The 15,073-nt window shown below is 34.8% G+C and overlaps 1 protein-coding gene across 1 annotated transcript in view; it reads right to left on the reverse strand.

Moving 5' to 3' along the window:
* GABRB2 (gamma-aminobutyric acid type A receptor subunit beta2) overlaps window positions 1-15,073 on the reverse strand; it is a 367,884-nt gene that overhangs the window by 70,605 nt on the left and 282,206 nt on the right. Inside the window, exons 8-9 of the mRNA XM_007954249.1 lie at window positions 11,575-11,819; window positions 5,443-5,556 (exon numbers count right to left, since the gene is read on the reverse strand). Of these exons, the coding sequence (XP_007952440.1) occupies window positions 5,443-5,556; window positions 11,575-11,819 (359 nt within the window). The remainder of the gene's footprint in view (window positions 1-5,442; window positions 5,557-11,574; window positions 11,820-15,073) is intronic.

The raw sequence follows: 15,073 nt of genomic DNA on the forward strand, positions 1-15,073 counted from the left end.
GCATATGAGTTGAACATTTACCTGAGGTAGATACACTCCTTGGAGAGAACAAGCATGGGAGAAAGCAGGGCTGCTTATACACAGGGAGACAGCTCGAGGGGCAGGAGTGCATGGAGGTGTGGACACAGGGAAGAGGTAACTATCAGGAGGAAGTAGGAGGGGAGCTGTTGCATTGTGGTAAATTGTGGTCAACGTCATGAGACAAAGTGTATGTGAACTGCTGTATGGAAAATGTATTTGCTCTGTAAATTTTCACCCAAATCACAATAAAAAAAAAATGTATACTCCTAAGCTAAAGATTTTCATTTAAAATGTCTGAGTTGGAATCTACATTTTAAGCAAGCATCCCAGGTGATTCTAATGAAGGCAGTTTGTGGTAGATTCATATTGAAACATTGCTGTAGTAATACCAGTTATTTTTGTCAATTTTAAACATATCCTTTTCAATATTTTTGTTCATAAACACTAAAAATAAAAGAGTAAATGCCAAGTCCTTGCTATGAATTTGTAGCCAATTATTTCCTCCCTTATCTACAACCCCATGAATAATTTAGACATGTATTAAAAAGTATTATCCTGAATTATTATTTTGTCACTTTTTTTTTCAGTATACAGCTTTTAAAAAACTTCACTTATACTTTATTCTGTAATGTTAACTATCAGAATTGCATAGCTTTCGTTATTCCTAATATCTTTAGTTCTAAATATTAGCTCATTGGCTTTTCCTAGTCTAAAGCTCTTTATTTTGACTTGGTGTTAGGAGCTTTGGTGGAATAGTGGGTAAGACATTTGGCTGCTAACCAGAAGGTTGGGAGCTCTGGTAGCATAGTGCCTAAGGCGTCTGACAGCTGACCAGAAGGCTGGCAGTTCAAACCCATCAGCCACTCCTCAGAAGGTTGGGCAATCTACTTCCATAGTGATACTACCTCGGAAACCCAAGGAGGGGTCATTATGACTCAGGTCTGACTCGAGGGCACATAACAACAACAACAACAACAATCATAAGGTCACAGGTTCAAACCAACCAGTTGCTCCATGGAAGGAATATAGGCAATATACTTCCTTAAAGATTTACAGCCTTGGAAACCCCATGGGTCACTATGAGTTGGAATAGACTTAATGGCAGGGTTTGGTTTACTTAAACTAGATTATTTAAATTATTAGTTTTTAAGTAAGGACTCACAAATGCTATATTTCCCAAGAACCTGCATTTTGAAGAAAGAATTTTTTATTTTGCCTTTATATATCAATAATAATAGTATTATGTTATACATTCTTCCCTGCAGAAACCTGAAAACATTTTTAATTGTATTACGGAATTGAATATGGCTGTGAACCATTTTGAGATCTTTCATATTTTTTGTTTGTTGATTTGGTTTCTTCTTGTTGTTGTTTTACCGTCCTTGTATTGTAAGTCATTCATTTTTTCTGATTGAAGTTTAGCAATCTTTGAAGAATATGGCAAGGTATTGATGAATTTGCATACATTTTTCTCTTGTATCCCTGTTTATCCTTTTTGTCTACAGATTATAAGTAATTTCATTTCAGGTATATATAAACATATATTGCATAACAGAGTAGCTAAGAGTGCAGTCCCTGGAGTCATATTCTCAGCTCTACTATTTATTAGTTGTCTAACTTTATGCAAGCTAATTACTCTCACTGTGTGTCAGTTTGTCATCTGTAAAATTATAATTATTATAATATGGGATAATAATGACCTACAAGCCATAACATGTCTAAGCACATAGTAAACATTCAAGCAGTATTTATTATTGCCATCACTATTACAATCAGTTTTCATCATTAGTTTAAAATATTTTTGCTATTCTACTTTAAGGAGCTCTGGTAGCATAATGCCTTAAGGCACTTGACTTCTAACCAGAAGGCTGGCAGCTCAAACCTACCAGCCACTCCTCGGAAGGAAGGTTGGACAATCTACTTCCATAGTGATACCATCTCGGAAACTCAAGAAGGGGTCGCTATGAGTTGGGTCCAACTTGACAGCACATAACAATAACAACATTCCACTTTGTGGCATATTTATTATCTTTTCTCTAATTTATTTTAATCTCTACATCTTTTTTTTTTCCCCTCAGCATTTGGCATGGTTTTCTACAGCCTAAACTTTGTGTTTCTACCCTGGCTTTTTGCCACATTGATTCTCTTTTTTACTTACTGTTTTAAATTCTTTAATTAGTTTCTATAAATATTGTTCTGTGTTCATTTTCTTCCTTTTCATCTCTTCTTGTTTATCATCTCACTTTTGATCTTTTGTTTCAATTCTATTTCAATTTTTAATAGTAGAAAAATTTTATTATGGGAAAGTTTAAATCATTTTTCAGTATGTCTTTTTTTTTTTTTTTAAGGGTCATTATCCATCTATTACATGTTCACTTCCTTTCTCTCTTTATACTGTGGTAGAATTACTGCAAAGTTGCCATGATGTTTCTTTGTTCAGATGCATTGTCTTGATGAAGACACTGGTACTAGATCTTCCTATTTGCTCAAAGACATCTTGGGTAGATTTTTTAAAATTCTGCTTTCACTATATTGGCCCTGTTAGGAATCTCTGCCCTTCTGCAGAACCTTAGTTTGAGTTGGTATTTGGTTCTTTTTTATTGTTTTGATTTTCCATTGTTCTGTAATCAATAGCTACTGGATGGAGAAGTGAGCAACAAAACATGGATTTTTTTTTTTTAAGAGTTTGTTTTACATACAACATTATGTGTGCATTTAGTTTCACCCCTCATTTACCATGCAAAACATGGATTTTTGGATTCTTCTATCTTTCTACTTTTCTTTTTATCCTTAACAATTTTCATAGTTTGGCACAGTTAAATGAAAGTTTCTTGTCTCTTCATTGTTTAATGACTAGGTGTTTGTGTGTGTGTGTGTGTGTGTGTGTGCATTCATGAGCAGTGTAAGCTCTCATATAGTGCTACTGTTAAGGTACAAATTATAGCAAAACTTTCTTAAGGAATAACTTAGCTATTGGGACAACCATTTTAAAGGCACATACTTTTTGACCTAGTGATTCCACTTTAAGAAATTTGTCAAGAATCAATGGTATGTCAACCTGTCTGCAATAGAATGCTTATTTTAGAGATGTCTATAATGGAAAAACACATAAATAATGCAAATATCTAAGAATAGGTGCTTAAATAAGTAATGGAATACACTTTCAAGACAATATTTTGAAGATATTAGAAATGTTGTAAATCCATACTTGCAGATATGAAAATGTAAATTAAAAGTAACAGTGTATGCTATAGTAGAGAATGATTATTTATATACCAACATGACAATATGTGTGAATAAAGACATTAACAATGAGAGATAAAGGTGCTTTTCATTATCCTTTCTACTTTTTTTTTAGTGATCACGAATTAGTTTTATAATAAAAAAAAAAAAGTAATGGAGTTCTAAAAGAAAAACAGAACAATACATACTCCCTACAACCAACAAATAGTAATTACTTATTGAGTGTTGTTGCTAAGAACTGTACAAGGCTCTTAACATAATTGTTCCATTCAATGCTCTCACTAACTACATGAAGCAGAAATTAGTGTTTTCAGTTGACGAATTTCAAGGGTAAAAAGGTTAAACTTGTCTACTGCCACACAAGTTATAAAAGACAAAGCCTGAATGTGAACCCAGTGTCAATTTAACTCCAAAAGTCATCATCTTCCCAGTGACCTCAACTGCCTGGCAGGATTGGCACATAGATCTTAAGGCTTTCACAGGTTACAGATGTAACAGAAAGCTCATTATTGATCTTTTGAATACTAGCGCTAATTTCATGTTTTAAATATGCGCTTAAAAGACAGAGATACTCAAAGGACAAAAGAAATAGTCAACAGGGAAAAGTGTAAAGCAGTAGATATTAAGGTTCAAATTTCAAGGTAAATCATTGAACAATCTCTTTAACATAATTGTTATGAAATAGAGAAAGAGTTCTTGACAAATTGGAATCCAAAATCATGGGATCGAGGAATATTACTAACTTTTCTAAACCATGAACTGAATAATTTAATGCACCAAGGACACAGATTTTCTTCACAATATTCTTAATGCTCTGAGAATATTCCTGAATTTTTCTATGGATTTACCCAGTCAGTAACCACTCATGTTGTGTACTTTGATTTTCATTTTGAAAAATACAACACTTTTCAACCACATTCATCATAAACCCAAACTCCACAGTCAAAAATACTTTCTTCCAAATGATTGACATTCTAATCAGAATGTTACCTAATCAAGTCAGTCTATTTCAATTTCAACAAGAATAGCTAGAAAAAAAAAAAAAAAAATAGGTGCTAAAATGTTTAAGGGGTTATGGCTAAAATAGTGATTAACATGTTTCAAGCATCTCTTCTCCTGGAATGTGTTTAGGAAAGCTACTTATCTATCTCTGTTACTATTTTTAACACAGCAAATATGGAAGTTAAAAGGTAACTTGTAAACAAAGTAACAATATATAAGTTAACTATAGCTATCAGCCACCCCAAAAGAAGCAATAAGATTTCAAGGAATTTGGGGTCAGAGCAATAAAATTAAGGAAGAATATGACACTTAGAAGATAAAATAACAAAAGTTCACCTGGCATCAAGTCCTCATGGAAGAGATTTACAAGTATCAGTATCATTCACTGCCTCACCAAGAAACAGAATTTAAATACTGGGGTTGGCCAAATAGTAGATGATAAGACAAATGTGACAATTCATCACCCAGTTTGGAGGGCAATACGAATGACAATTTGAGTATTAAGAATTATAAGCACATGAATATTCAGAAAGTAAATATTAGCCAAAACAGCCTTTCTTTGGAGTTCATTGAAGTCAGAAGTTTTCACAAGACACAATCTCAATTATTGTCTCTTGTGTGTTGTTACAATAGTGCAAGATCTGCCAAGATAAAAGTTACTTGAAAAAACATAAATGATAATAGAACAACAAGGACTTGATGCAAGTATAACATCCTTAGACAGAAATTATTAATTAGGACAGAAAATATAGGTTCCTGAATTGTGAGCCAATCAATTGAAGAAATATTTAATTTCCCAGCTATTGAACTAACCTAAAGAAACACAACAACCATGACAAAACTAAGAAACACCCAGAGTATATAATGATGCTCTATGCTCTCATAACAAGCAAAAAGAAATATTAAAATATAATCCATTTGCCTTTTTTTTTCTGTAGCATGAAAATAATGCCTGAATGGAACATTACAGCTTAGGTTCACCATAGTTATATTAAAAAAGCAAACTTGGGCAAACCCCATTAGAGCCTCACGAAAACATTTAACTTATTCTAAATCTCTGTGGATTTATGTCCACAGGTCTTCTGCAAAGACCCCATACAATATTTTAAATGGAAAGCTAAACAAATTGGCTCCAACAGAAATACAAATAAATGGATTAAAAACTGGCTATCTAACCGTATATAGAGAGAAATCGTAATTGGTAGTCCGTCTAGTTGGGGAGAGGTTTCCAGTAGGGTCCCACAAGGATCGATATTGGGTCCCATTTTGTTTAATATCTTTATAAAAAATCTGGAAGACAAAGTAGAGAATGTGCTAATTAAGTCGATTGATGTCACTAGATTAAGGTTGGTGGTTAAAGTAAACTGGATATAGATAAATGCAACTGGTCTTTAGAAAGCATAAGAAAAGACCAATGCTAACAGAAAATAGGAATTCCAATTAGTTTTTTTTAATATATTATTTTCTAAAAAATCTAATTCCAAACACTAGAAGTAAACAGATTAAACTGATTTTAGTGGTTTTGCATTACAAAAGATTAGGCACAATGGATAAGGACAGCACTGAGAACTCACAACATCCATGAATGCAGAACAAAGAACACCCTTAAATGGAGATATATTTGGTGTAATTTTATTTGGAAGCTGGTGATTGTTGGTCTTCCCAAACAATAAGAATATTAGAGACATTTATGATATGTAAATATCAAGATGGTGAAAAAGTAGGAATAATTAAATTCTCAAATATACATATAATTAGTAATACAGAGAGAAATAAACAAGGAAATAACATAAAGCTTAAAAGTAAAGAGAGTTGAAAACTGGAAGGCATTAACAAGAACAATACATGAAATCAATCAAAAGCAAAATCTTTAAGAAAACACACACACAACTAGAAGAATGCCAGGAGTAATAGGAAGGACTCTCTTAACATTAGGTTAGAGATGGTATATATATATATAATATATATATTATATATATATATATATTATATATATATAAGTATATTTAACTACTCTAGAGAACAACTGGGAAAAATATTCAGTAGGTATCTTGTTGGTTTGAAGTTTATTTTTAAAATCATGGTATTTTACCCTTTAATTTGTAACAGCTGAGGAAGTGACACTTGTTTCTAGCCAATGACTCATGGGTAGGCAGATTTTTATTTTCTTCAGTTGAGTTGAACTGAAGAATACACATGCATTAATGTGAAGCAGTGGTTAAACACTCAGCTGTAAACCAAAAGTTCAGCAGTTTGAACCAACCAACCACTCTGTGGGAGAAAGATATGGCAATCTACTTCCATAAAGATTTACAGCCTTAGAAAGCCTATGGTTCTACTCTGTCCTATAGGGTCTCCATGGATCCAAATCAATTCAGGAGCGATGGATTTGTTTTGGTTGTTAGCGACCTCTTGGAGACCTGGTGGTGCAGTGTGTAAGCACTTGGCTTTTATCCAAAAAGTAGGCAATTCAAACCCACCAGCTGCTCTGTAAGAGAAATAAATGGCAGTCTGCTTCCATAAAGATTTATAGCCTTGGAAACCCTGTGGTCCTATTCTGTCCTATAGGGTAGTTATGAGGCGGCAACTACTCCACAACAATGTTTTGTTTTGTTTTTTGTAGATTCAGGGTTTTGCTTTTGTTTTTGTTTTTTACTTTCTAGCACTGTTGAATGTACCCTGGATAAAGATAGGAAAACCCAGATCAAGTCTTAGAAATTTTATCTTTGTTATACAACCTTGGACATTCTGCCATTGTTAAGAGCCTTAGTTTCTGCAGTTAAATGATAGGACAAGAATTGCTTTATGAGCTATAATTTCCTTTCTAAAATAAAAACTTATGAGAATATAATACAAAAAACTCAAACCAAAAACACTGCCACTGAGTCATTTCTAATGCATAACAACCCCACCTTGGGTTTCCAAGGCAGTATCTCTATGGAAGCAGATTGCCCAATCTTCCTTCCAAGGAGTAGCTGGTGGGTTTGAATCACCAGCCTTCTGGTTAGCAGTCAAGTGCCTTAGGCACTAAAAGTGTGGATATATGCTGTTGAAGCAACAGTGGACTTCCACTTGGCCAAGCTTCCCATTTTCCAAAGCACAGGTTAAAAATCCCTTTAAGTGATCCCAGACACTGCTTCTATCTCTTGGAAACTGCCAAATGGATGTGAAAACTCAATCTTTCTCCTAGGAATGGATTTTTCCAGAGCAGCAAATAATGCTTAGCTGATTATACATGCCCAATCTTTGGGGGGGGAAGACTTTAAAATTATAGTTGAAAAAAACGAACAATCTTGATAAGGAATAGAGTGGCATTATTCACGATGCTGAAAAAAAAAAAAAAAAAACACAAAAAAACCCTGTTGTTGTTGTTGTTGTTATGTGCTGTCGAACCCCTAGCATTCTGCAATAAGAAAACAATGTGACTCTCTTCTAACCTTTCATGATGGGTTAAAAAAGAAACCATGAGAGTCTAGAACGTTAGATGGTGGTGGTCGCTGCTTTGTTTTAATCTAATCAAAATGGTGGTGGGTATTCTGGTCTAAGAAATAATTGATAAAGTTTGAAATAGCTGATTTATTATAAATTAGACAGCTAATATCTGTTGAAACATGATTTCTTTGCTTTTACTTGAAGACTTCCGATGTGAAATATTCCTCTCTAGATAGAACTCTTTCATAGGGATGGGATTGTATCCTACATGCTAAAGCATGTAAAACATACAAGCAAGAATCACAAATAGTTCTGGACAGTGTAAATTTTTTAAAGTAATAATGCCTACCCTTTGTAATATTTTATATTGTTTGCATCTATATTTACTGCTTCCTCAAAGCTCACTATCTCTTTATATAATATCATAAATAATCTTCCTAACAACCTTATGACAGAGGAATTAAGCCCATTTTACAGATGAGGAAACTGAAGGAACAGAAAGACTGAATTGCTTCCCCTCTGACACACAGTTATTAAGTGAGAGAGTAAAAATTAAGCTTAATGGACTGAAAGATATTCATTTGAGAACTAGTATGCTAAATCATAGCTGCTGATGTCTTAGTTGGTATACATTCTGATTAAAGAAAATGGAGAAACCACTTTTGCTAAAGATTTTCAAGAATGGGACAAACATCTTATTTATTGGGGCTTCATTTTCTCATGTTTGAAATCAGGGTTGGGCTAGAGTAGAGTTCTTCAACTTCAGCACTATTGACATTTTTGGCTAAATAATTCCTGTTAAGGATATAAGATGGTTAACAGCATCACTGACCTCTACCTACTAGAAACTCCCCTCCATGGTTTTGACAAAAATATATCTTAAAACATTGCCAAATGTTCCCTGGTGGAAAAATTGCCCCCTGTTTTGAGAACTACTGAACTAAAAGACTTCTATGCATCTCTCTGATCTCTCACATTCTATGATCTGATTTATGGATGCAACTTCAGCCACGAGGATGGGTTTTTCCCCCTATGAGGTACCTGTCCAGTGAGATTTACCTCAGTACGTGGAATGTAAAACTATCTGAAGCTCTGTAGGTTTACTTTGCTATAAAACCTCTGAGTCTAAAATATATCATTTAAATGCAAATTGGTATGAAAAATAAGGTAGATGAAAGTGAAAAAAAGATCAGATATTATCTTCCTAAGTTAGCCTTGCATTAGGCAATTGATTTAGATTCATTTAAAACTGCAGTCTTATGAGATAGTTTTATTTATTTTTTCTTTTTCTTTTTTTTTTTGTCTTGAGGAAAAACATAACATGAGCTTTAAAAGCACTCTTTCAGTTGATAACCTGACAGAGATATAATGGTAGGTTGGAATCTATTGACAACTTCTAATAAGTGAAACCTTGGGCATTGGAGAGAAAGTGAGTTTCTAAGATCTCACGATTAACTGGCTTTCAAGGAACATCCTGAAAATTTGAATCTTTACAAATATCTTCTCCTGAGAAAGAAGTGTCTTTAATTATACTCCAAAATCTAATACCACAAAAGACAAACAAAAAACCCGTAGCTGTTGAGTCAATCGTGACTCATGGTGACCTCATAAGTTAAAGAGTGGAAGTGCTCCATAGGGCTTTCTTGGCTGTAATCTCTATGGATAGAAATGACTGGGACTTTCTTCCATAGCAGTGATGGTTTGGTTTGAACTGCCAACCTGTGTGCTAGTAGTAAAACACAAACCATTTGTGCCACCCAGAGATGCTGATTGGAAAATATGGATGCATAGACAATATTAGTGAGTTGGAAGCTACCACAGCATTTTCACTAAATAAAACCCAATGATAAAGGATATTTGTGATGTGCTATTCTTGGAATTCAACTGAAGTCAGAAATATTCTAATCTCCATGAAATATTCAGTTAATTTCATGGTTAATAATTCCAGTGGTTTAAAAGTACCACTGTTTTATTAGTCCCATCCACTATGAATTACTTATCAAATCCAACATTATATACTACCTTATAAACACTATTTAACAGACCATATATTAAAATAAGATTTTATTTTTGAATATGAATTTGACTACATGAAAACACGTATATAAATATGTATACACAGAAAGTTCTCTAATAGAATGGTCCTCTTTTGGAAGTAAAGAGAGTTTGTTGGGACTGTGGTCAAAAGTCTCAAAGCAGTGGTTTTCAACCTTAGCTGCAGATTAAAATAATCTAGGGAAAAATGTGGAACAGAATTTCAAATTCTCAGGAAATCCAGACTTTCTGGAGTCTTTGATGCTGGACAAACTCCTGAAACTACTGCCTTGAAACAATCTTTAAACCTTAAACCATAAACCACAATTACCCTCTGAAGTCATTTTTAAATGAAACAATAGTCTGGTATTGGTAAAGATTGTCTGTCTTGAGCACTGTGCTCTTTTAAAGAACTATCTATGGTATCAGATTGACAATCGCAACTCAAAAGTTTAGACAGGAAGCTTGGGGGCAGTGAGTTTAGATTAGTGGGAGAAGAACAACATAATGGGAATGGTTGAAGAACTTGAAAATAATCAATGTCACTGAATTGTTCATTCAAAATTACTGAATTGGTATATGTTTTGCTGTGTATATTTTCAACAATAAAAACCATGATCTGGGTAAACTTTAATAAGTTATGATGTTCAGCGTACCTCAGGACAACTAAATCAGAATTTTTGGCAAAGACTTAGGCTTTAGTTTTTAATGATCTCTAGATCATTCTAAATGAGCACCCCAGGGTTGAGAATTATTACCTTAAAGACTTAACAACATTTACACTGTGTGGGTCTTGTTCTTTCACTATTCCTGGCTTAAGATATCTAGTGACCTGGTGTAGTCAAGTGTTTCATTGATTTTAGGTGGTACAGGTGCAAGGCATTAAAATAATAATAAGCTAAAAAAAGATAAAATTATTCCTCTTTTTTTTTCTCCTTCACTTTTATTTCTGTCCTCCTTACTCCTAGAGGAAAGTCTCACTTTGTGGCTGTCTAGTCTTTAACACTTCTCTAATACTTGCTGATTTCTCTTTCTATTGGAGAAAAGGCAGACCTCAGGCCAAGAGCCTTCATTGGGCAATAGTGTAACTTAGAATTGAATAACATCATTTTTTTTTTACTTATTTATATTACTTATTTGTATTTATAATACTATCCCAATATTTTGGCCAGCAAATCTCCCAAAATTTTGGCAAGAGAGACTGGTTGGAGGGATAGGAAATTTCATTTTAAATAAATTTAAATAAAGTAAGTAAATGTAAGGAAATAAAGGTTAATACTGATGCACATTATACTCATATATGAAAAAAAATTCATGAAGGTGGTTTTTAGGTGAATAACGTTTGACAACCCTACTATTAACGGTGAAGAACATTACATGTGCCATGGACTATCAGAAGAACAAATTTTGCCAGAAGGCTCCTTGACAAGCTGTCATCTAACATATTTTGGACATGTTATCAGGAGGGACCAGTCGCTGGAAAAAGACATCATATTTGGTAAAGTAGAGGGTCAGCAAAAAGCAATGACAGACAAAGCAATGACTGTGAGGATGGTGCAGTACTGGGCTGTGCTTTCTATTGTTGTACATGAAGATGCTATGAATCAGAACTGACTCAACTGTACCTAACAATAACTGTAATGGAAAGGGCATCAGAATGTGAAGTCAGGAAATTGGGCCCCAATTCTGACTCTCTCACTACTTATCTGTGTGATTTTGGGAAAATTACTCATTTTCTTTGCTGGACTTTAGTTTCCTCATTTGTTAAAGAGATCATTTGCCTATTTTGCAAGCATTCTTCTATGAATTAAGAAGCAAGGAGAACTTGTCCTCTGAATTTACCTTGTTGACATCCAGGCGCATCTTCTCATTGTTGGCACTAGCAGCCTTCTCAGCTGCTTTCTTTTGGCGCTGTGGTCCCCTTCCAAAGAAGATGTAGTTAACCAGAGCATATTCCAGAAGGGCCATGAAAACAAAGACAAAGCATCCCATCAGGTACATGTCAATGGCCTTCACATAGGGAATTTTTGGGAGAGTCTCCCGGAGATGGGTGTTGATCGTGGTCATTGTCAGGACAGTTGTGATTCCTGAAAAAATTAAGAGTTAAAATAGTAATGTTCCCATTTCTTGATACTTTCATAATTCCTAGAACAGTAAAGTATATCAATTCATTCATTCACATATATCACAAAATATTTATTGGGTGCTTATAACTTATTTAACAATGGGATATGCCTTGAAGCTTAGCATAAATCACTATTTTACTGTCAACATTGTTGTTGTTGTTGTTATGTGCCGTCGAGTCCGACCCGACTCATAACGACCCCTCTTTGGGTTTCCGAGGCAGTATCACTACGGAAGTAGATTGCCCCATCTTCCTTCCGAGGAGTGGCTGGTGGATTTGAACTGCCAGCCTTCTGGTTAGCAGTCAAGTGCCTTAGCCACTATACTACCAGAGCTCCCAACTGTCAACATTAGTCATTTTAATTGTATTTATATATCTAGTAGAGATTTAGAAATATGGATTAAATGTTATGCCAGACATGTGTGTAGGATGACAGTTGAGATTATAGAGGACTTTAGCTTTGTGGTGTACAGAGAAGACAATGAGGGAATGGAGTCTTCTGAGTTGAGTCCTGAAGAATGAGTGGGAATTACTCAGGCAACAAGGGACTGGAGGACAAAAGCACTGGTAGAGCTGAGGGAGAGAACTTTTTATACAAGGTCTATCTTAGAGGGTTCAGAGTACATGGTTCATTAAAAAAATCTTAAGAAAGTCCATGTGGGTACATCATAGAACATGAAGGAAGAATGGTGAGGAAAGTAGAGACATAAGTATGGGGTGTTCACATAGATTAATATATAGAGAGCCTAAAGGGGAGTCTGGACTTAAAATTGAAGGCAATGTAGAGTCACTAACCAGCTTTAAGAAGAGAAGTGTGCTCTCAAATTTGGGAAAATCACTCTGATAGCAACATAGAGGGTGGAGGAGAAGCATGCAAGACTAGAATAAAGAATACTAGTTAAGATGTTTTCAGAATAATCTAAGTAAGTGAGAAGGAGGAAGAAATTTAAAATAATAATAATACAGATGATATGGAAGAATGATTGCAAGCATTTGGAATTCAGGTGTATGGTAACAGAGAAGTCTTCCTGAGTCTGGATTGAGCAACTAGGCATCTAATGCTGAAATAGATATTACAGAAATTAGATAATACAGATTTTTATGAGAAATGCCACATTGGGTCAGGCTATATTTGTTTTTCCAGCTTAGTGAGAATCCCCAGCAGTGGCAAGAAGTTTCTCTCAGAGCTGTAACTGGAGGGGCAGACAGAGATAGCTGTGCAAAAGCATTGAGAGTCAAGAGTCTTAAGCATGATGAGGTCCAGCTCTAAAGTAAGATAGTGATGTGAAAACAGACACAGCTCAGAGGTCAAGATCACAGATGGGAGGCTGGAATCATCTTTTGAACTAGGATCAGTCTGACTAAGATCCCTGTGTTCTTAAACTCTATCGAATACCACATCTCAGAAATTGCTTTCTTTCTATGATATTACTGGACATAGTTTTCTGACTTAATTTAACCACTTTAACAAAACCATAACTTTTAGTTTGTTTTCATACATGCTCATGAGATAGCTATAGAAAAAATACACTTGAACTTTTGATTCGAAACATAGTCAGAAAAGTCCAGGTCTTGGTTTAGATCTAGACATCTTACAGTTCTTATATCTTCCATATGGTATTAGTTATTTTGGAACAGTTTCACATTTCATTGTTTTCTTGATTATTTCAAGTTCAGATTATTTTGCACCTTATGTATATAATAAAAATGACACAGATGATGTTACTATTTATCTAAACCCCATCTTAAGATACTTCTCAACCTAATAATAAATTGCTCACATAAAAAGACATTTAAAATCTTTCTTTCTAAAAAATAAATAAATTATTATTTCTGTAATAGATATAAAATAGATAACAGATTTTACCTTTGGAAAAATAAGATATTTAGCATATATCATTCATTTCTTTATTCAGCAAATGCCTACTTAGCATCATTCACTGTGTGACACTAGGGATCAAACAGAAGCAGAATCTGACATGGACATGGACTGTTTCCTGATGGATTGTCCAGTACTGTGGGGAAAAAGGCTAGTATTCAGATAAGGACATAAATATAAATTATAACTATGATTGGTTTGTGAAGGGGAGTTCTGTAGTACTATAAGATTACCTATAAAAGGGGACTTGACTCAGTCCAAAAGGTCATTATTCTCCTCCCTTGCACCCTCAAAGGGCCACAACCTAATTTCAACACAATAGCCAAAGTAATGTCATTAAAACTGAAATAGAAATCATGTCATTTCTTTGCTCATTGGCTCTCTGTTTCACTCAGAATAAAAGTGAAGTCCCATGACCTATGAATTACTTCATGATCTTTTAGTTCCCTCTCTCCGCCATTATCTTTACCCCTTCCTCCTACACTCACTGGCCTCCTGGCTGACATGCCTGGCATGTTTCCACCACAGGGCCTTACAGCAGCCTGACATATCTTCAACAAGATATCTACATGGGTTGCTCCATCATCTTTCTTCAAGTCTTTTTTTCTGCTGACAAGTTCTTATGGAGCTCTACTCCAGGTACTTTAAACTAGCCCCCATCACAAGCCCAATTCTCCTTATCTTGCCTCATTTTCTTCTATAGACTTAACATATTAGGTAATTTTCATAGTTATTAAATTTATTGTCTATCTTCTACTAAGGAGCTCTGGTCGTGTAGTGCCTAAGGCACTTGACTGCTAACCAGAAGGCTGGCAGTTCAAATGCAGCAACCACTCCTTGGAAGGAAGGTTGGGAAATCTATTTCTGCAGTGATACCACCTTGGAAACGCAAGGAGGGGTCACTATGAGTCAGGTCTGACTCGACGGCACATACCAACAACAAAAACAGCATCTTCTACTAAGACAAAAGCTACAGAGGGGTAGTGCTGTATCTCTCCTATGCCTAGTATATTTGACACATTGTTAGTATTCAATAATAATTTATGAATTACCTATCTAAGAAAGTGAGGAAGGAGTTGAGTTCCCATGATGGAAAAGTTAACAATACAACATTTTAAACAGAATAGTCAGAACTCAAAAGACTAAAGATTTTGTAAAAGCTCGTAAATTTACATCTGTTTTTGTTATTGTTAGGTGCCATCGACTTGTTTCCGGCTCATGCACAGCAGAACGAAACACTGCCCAATCCCACACCAGCTCCATGATCCCTGCTATATTTGAGCCCATCATTGCAGCCACTGTGTCAATCCATCTTGTTGAAGTTCTTCCCCTCTTTC

This window comes from Orycteropus afer, unplaced genomic scaffold (assembly GCF_000298275.1).
Source record: "Orycteropus afer afer isolate SDZICR_OR568_19922 unplaced genomic scaffold, OryAfe1.0 scaffold00454, whole genome shotgun sequence".
Lineage (NCBI taxonomy): Eukaryota > Metazoa > Chordata > Mammalia > Tubulidentata > Orycteropodidae > Orycteropus > Orycteropus afer.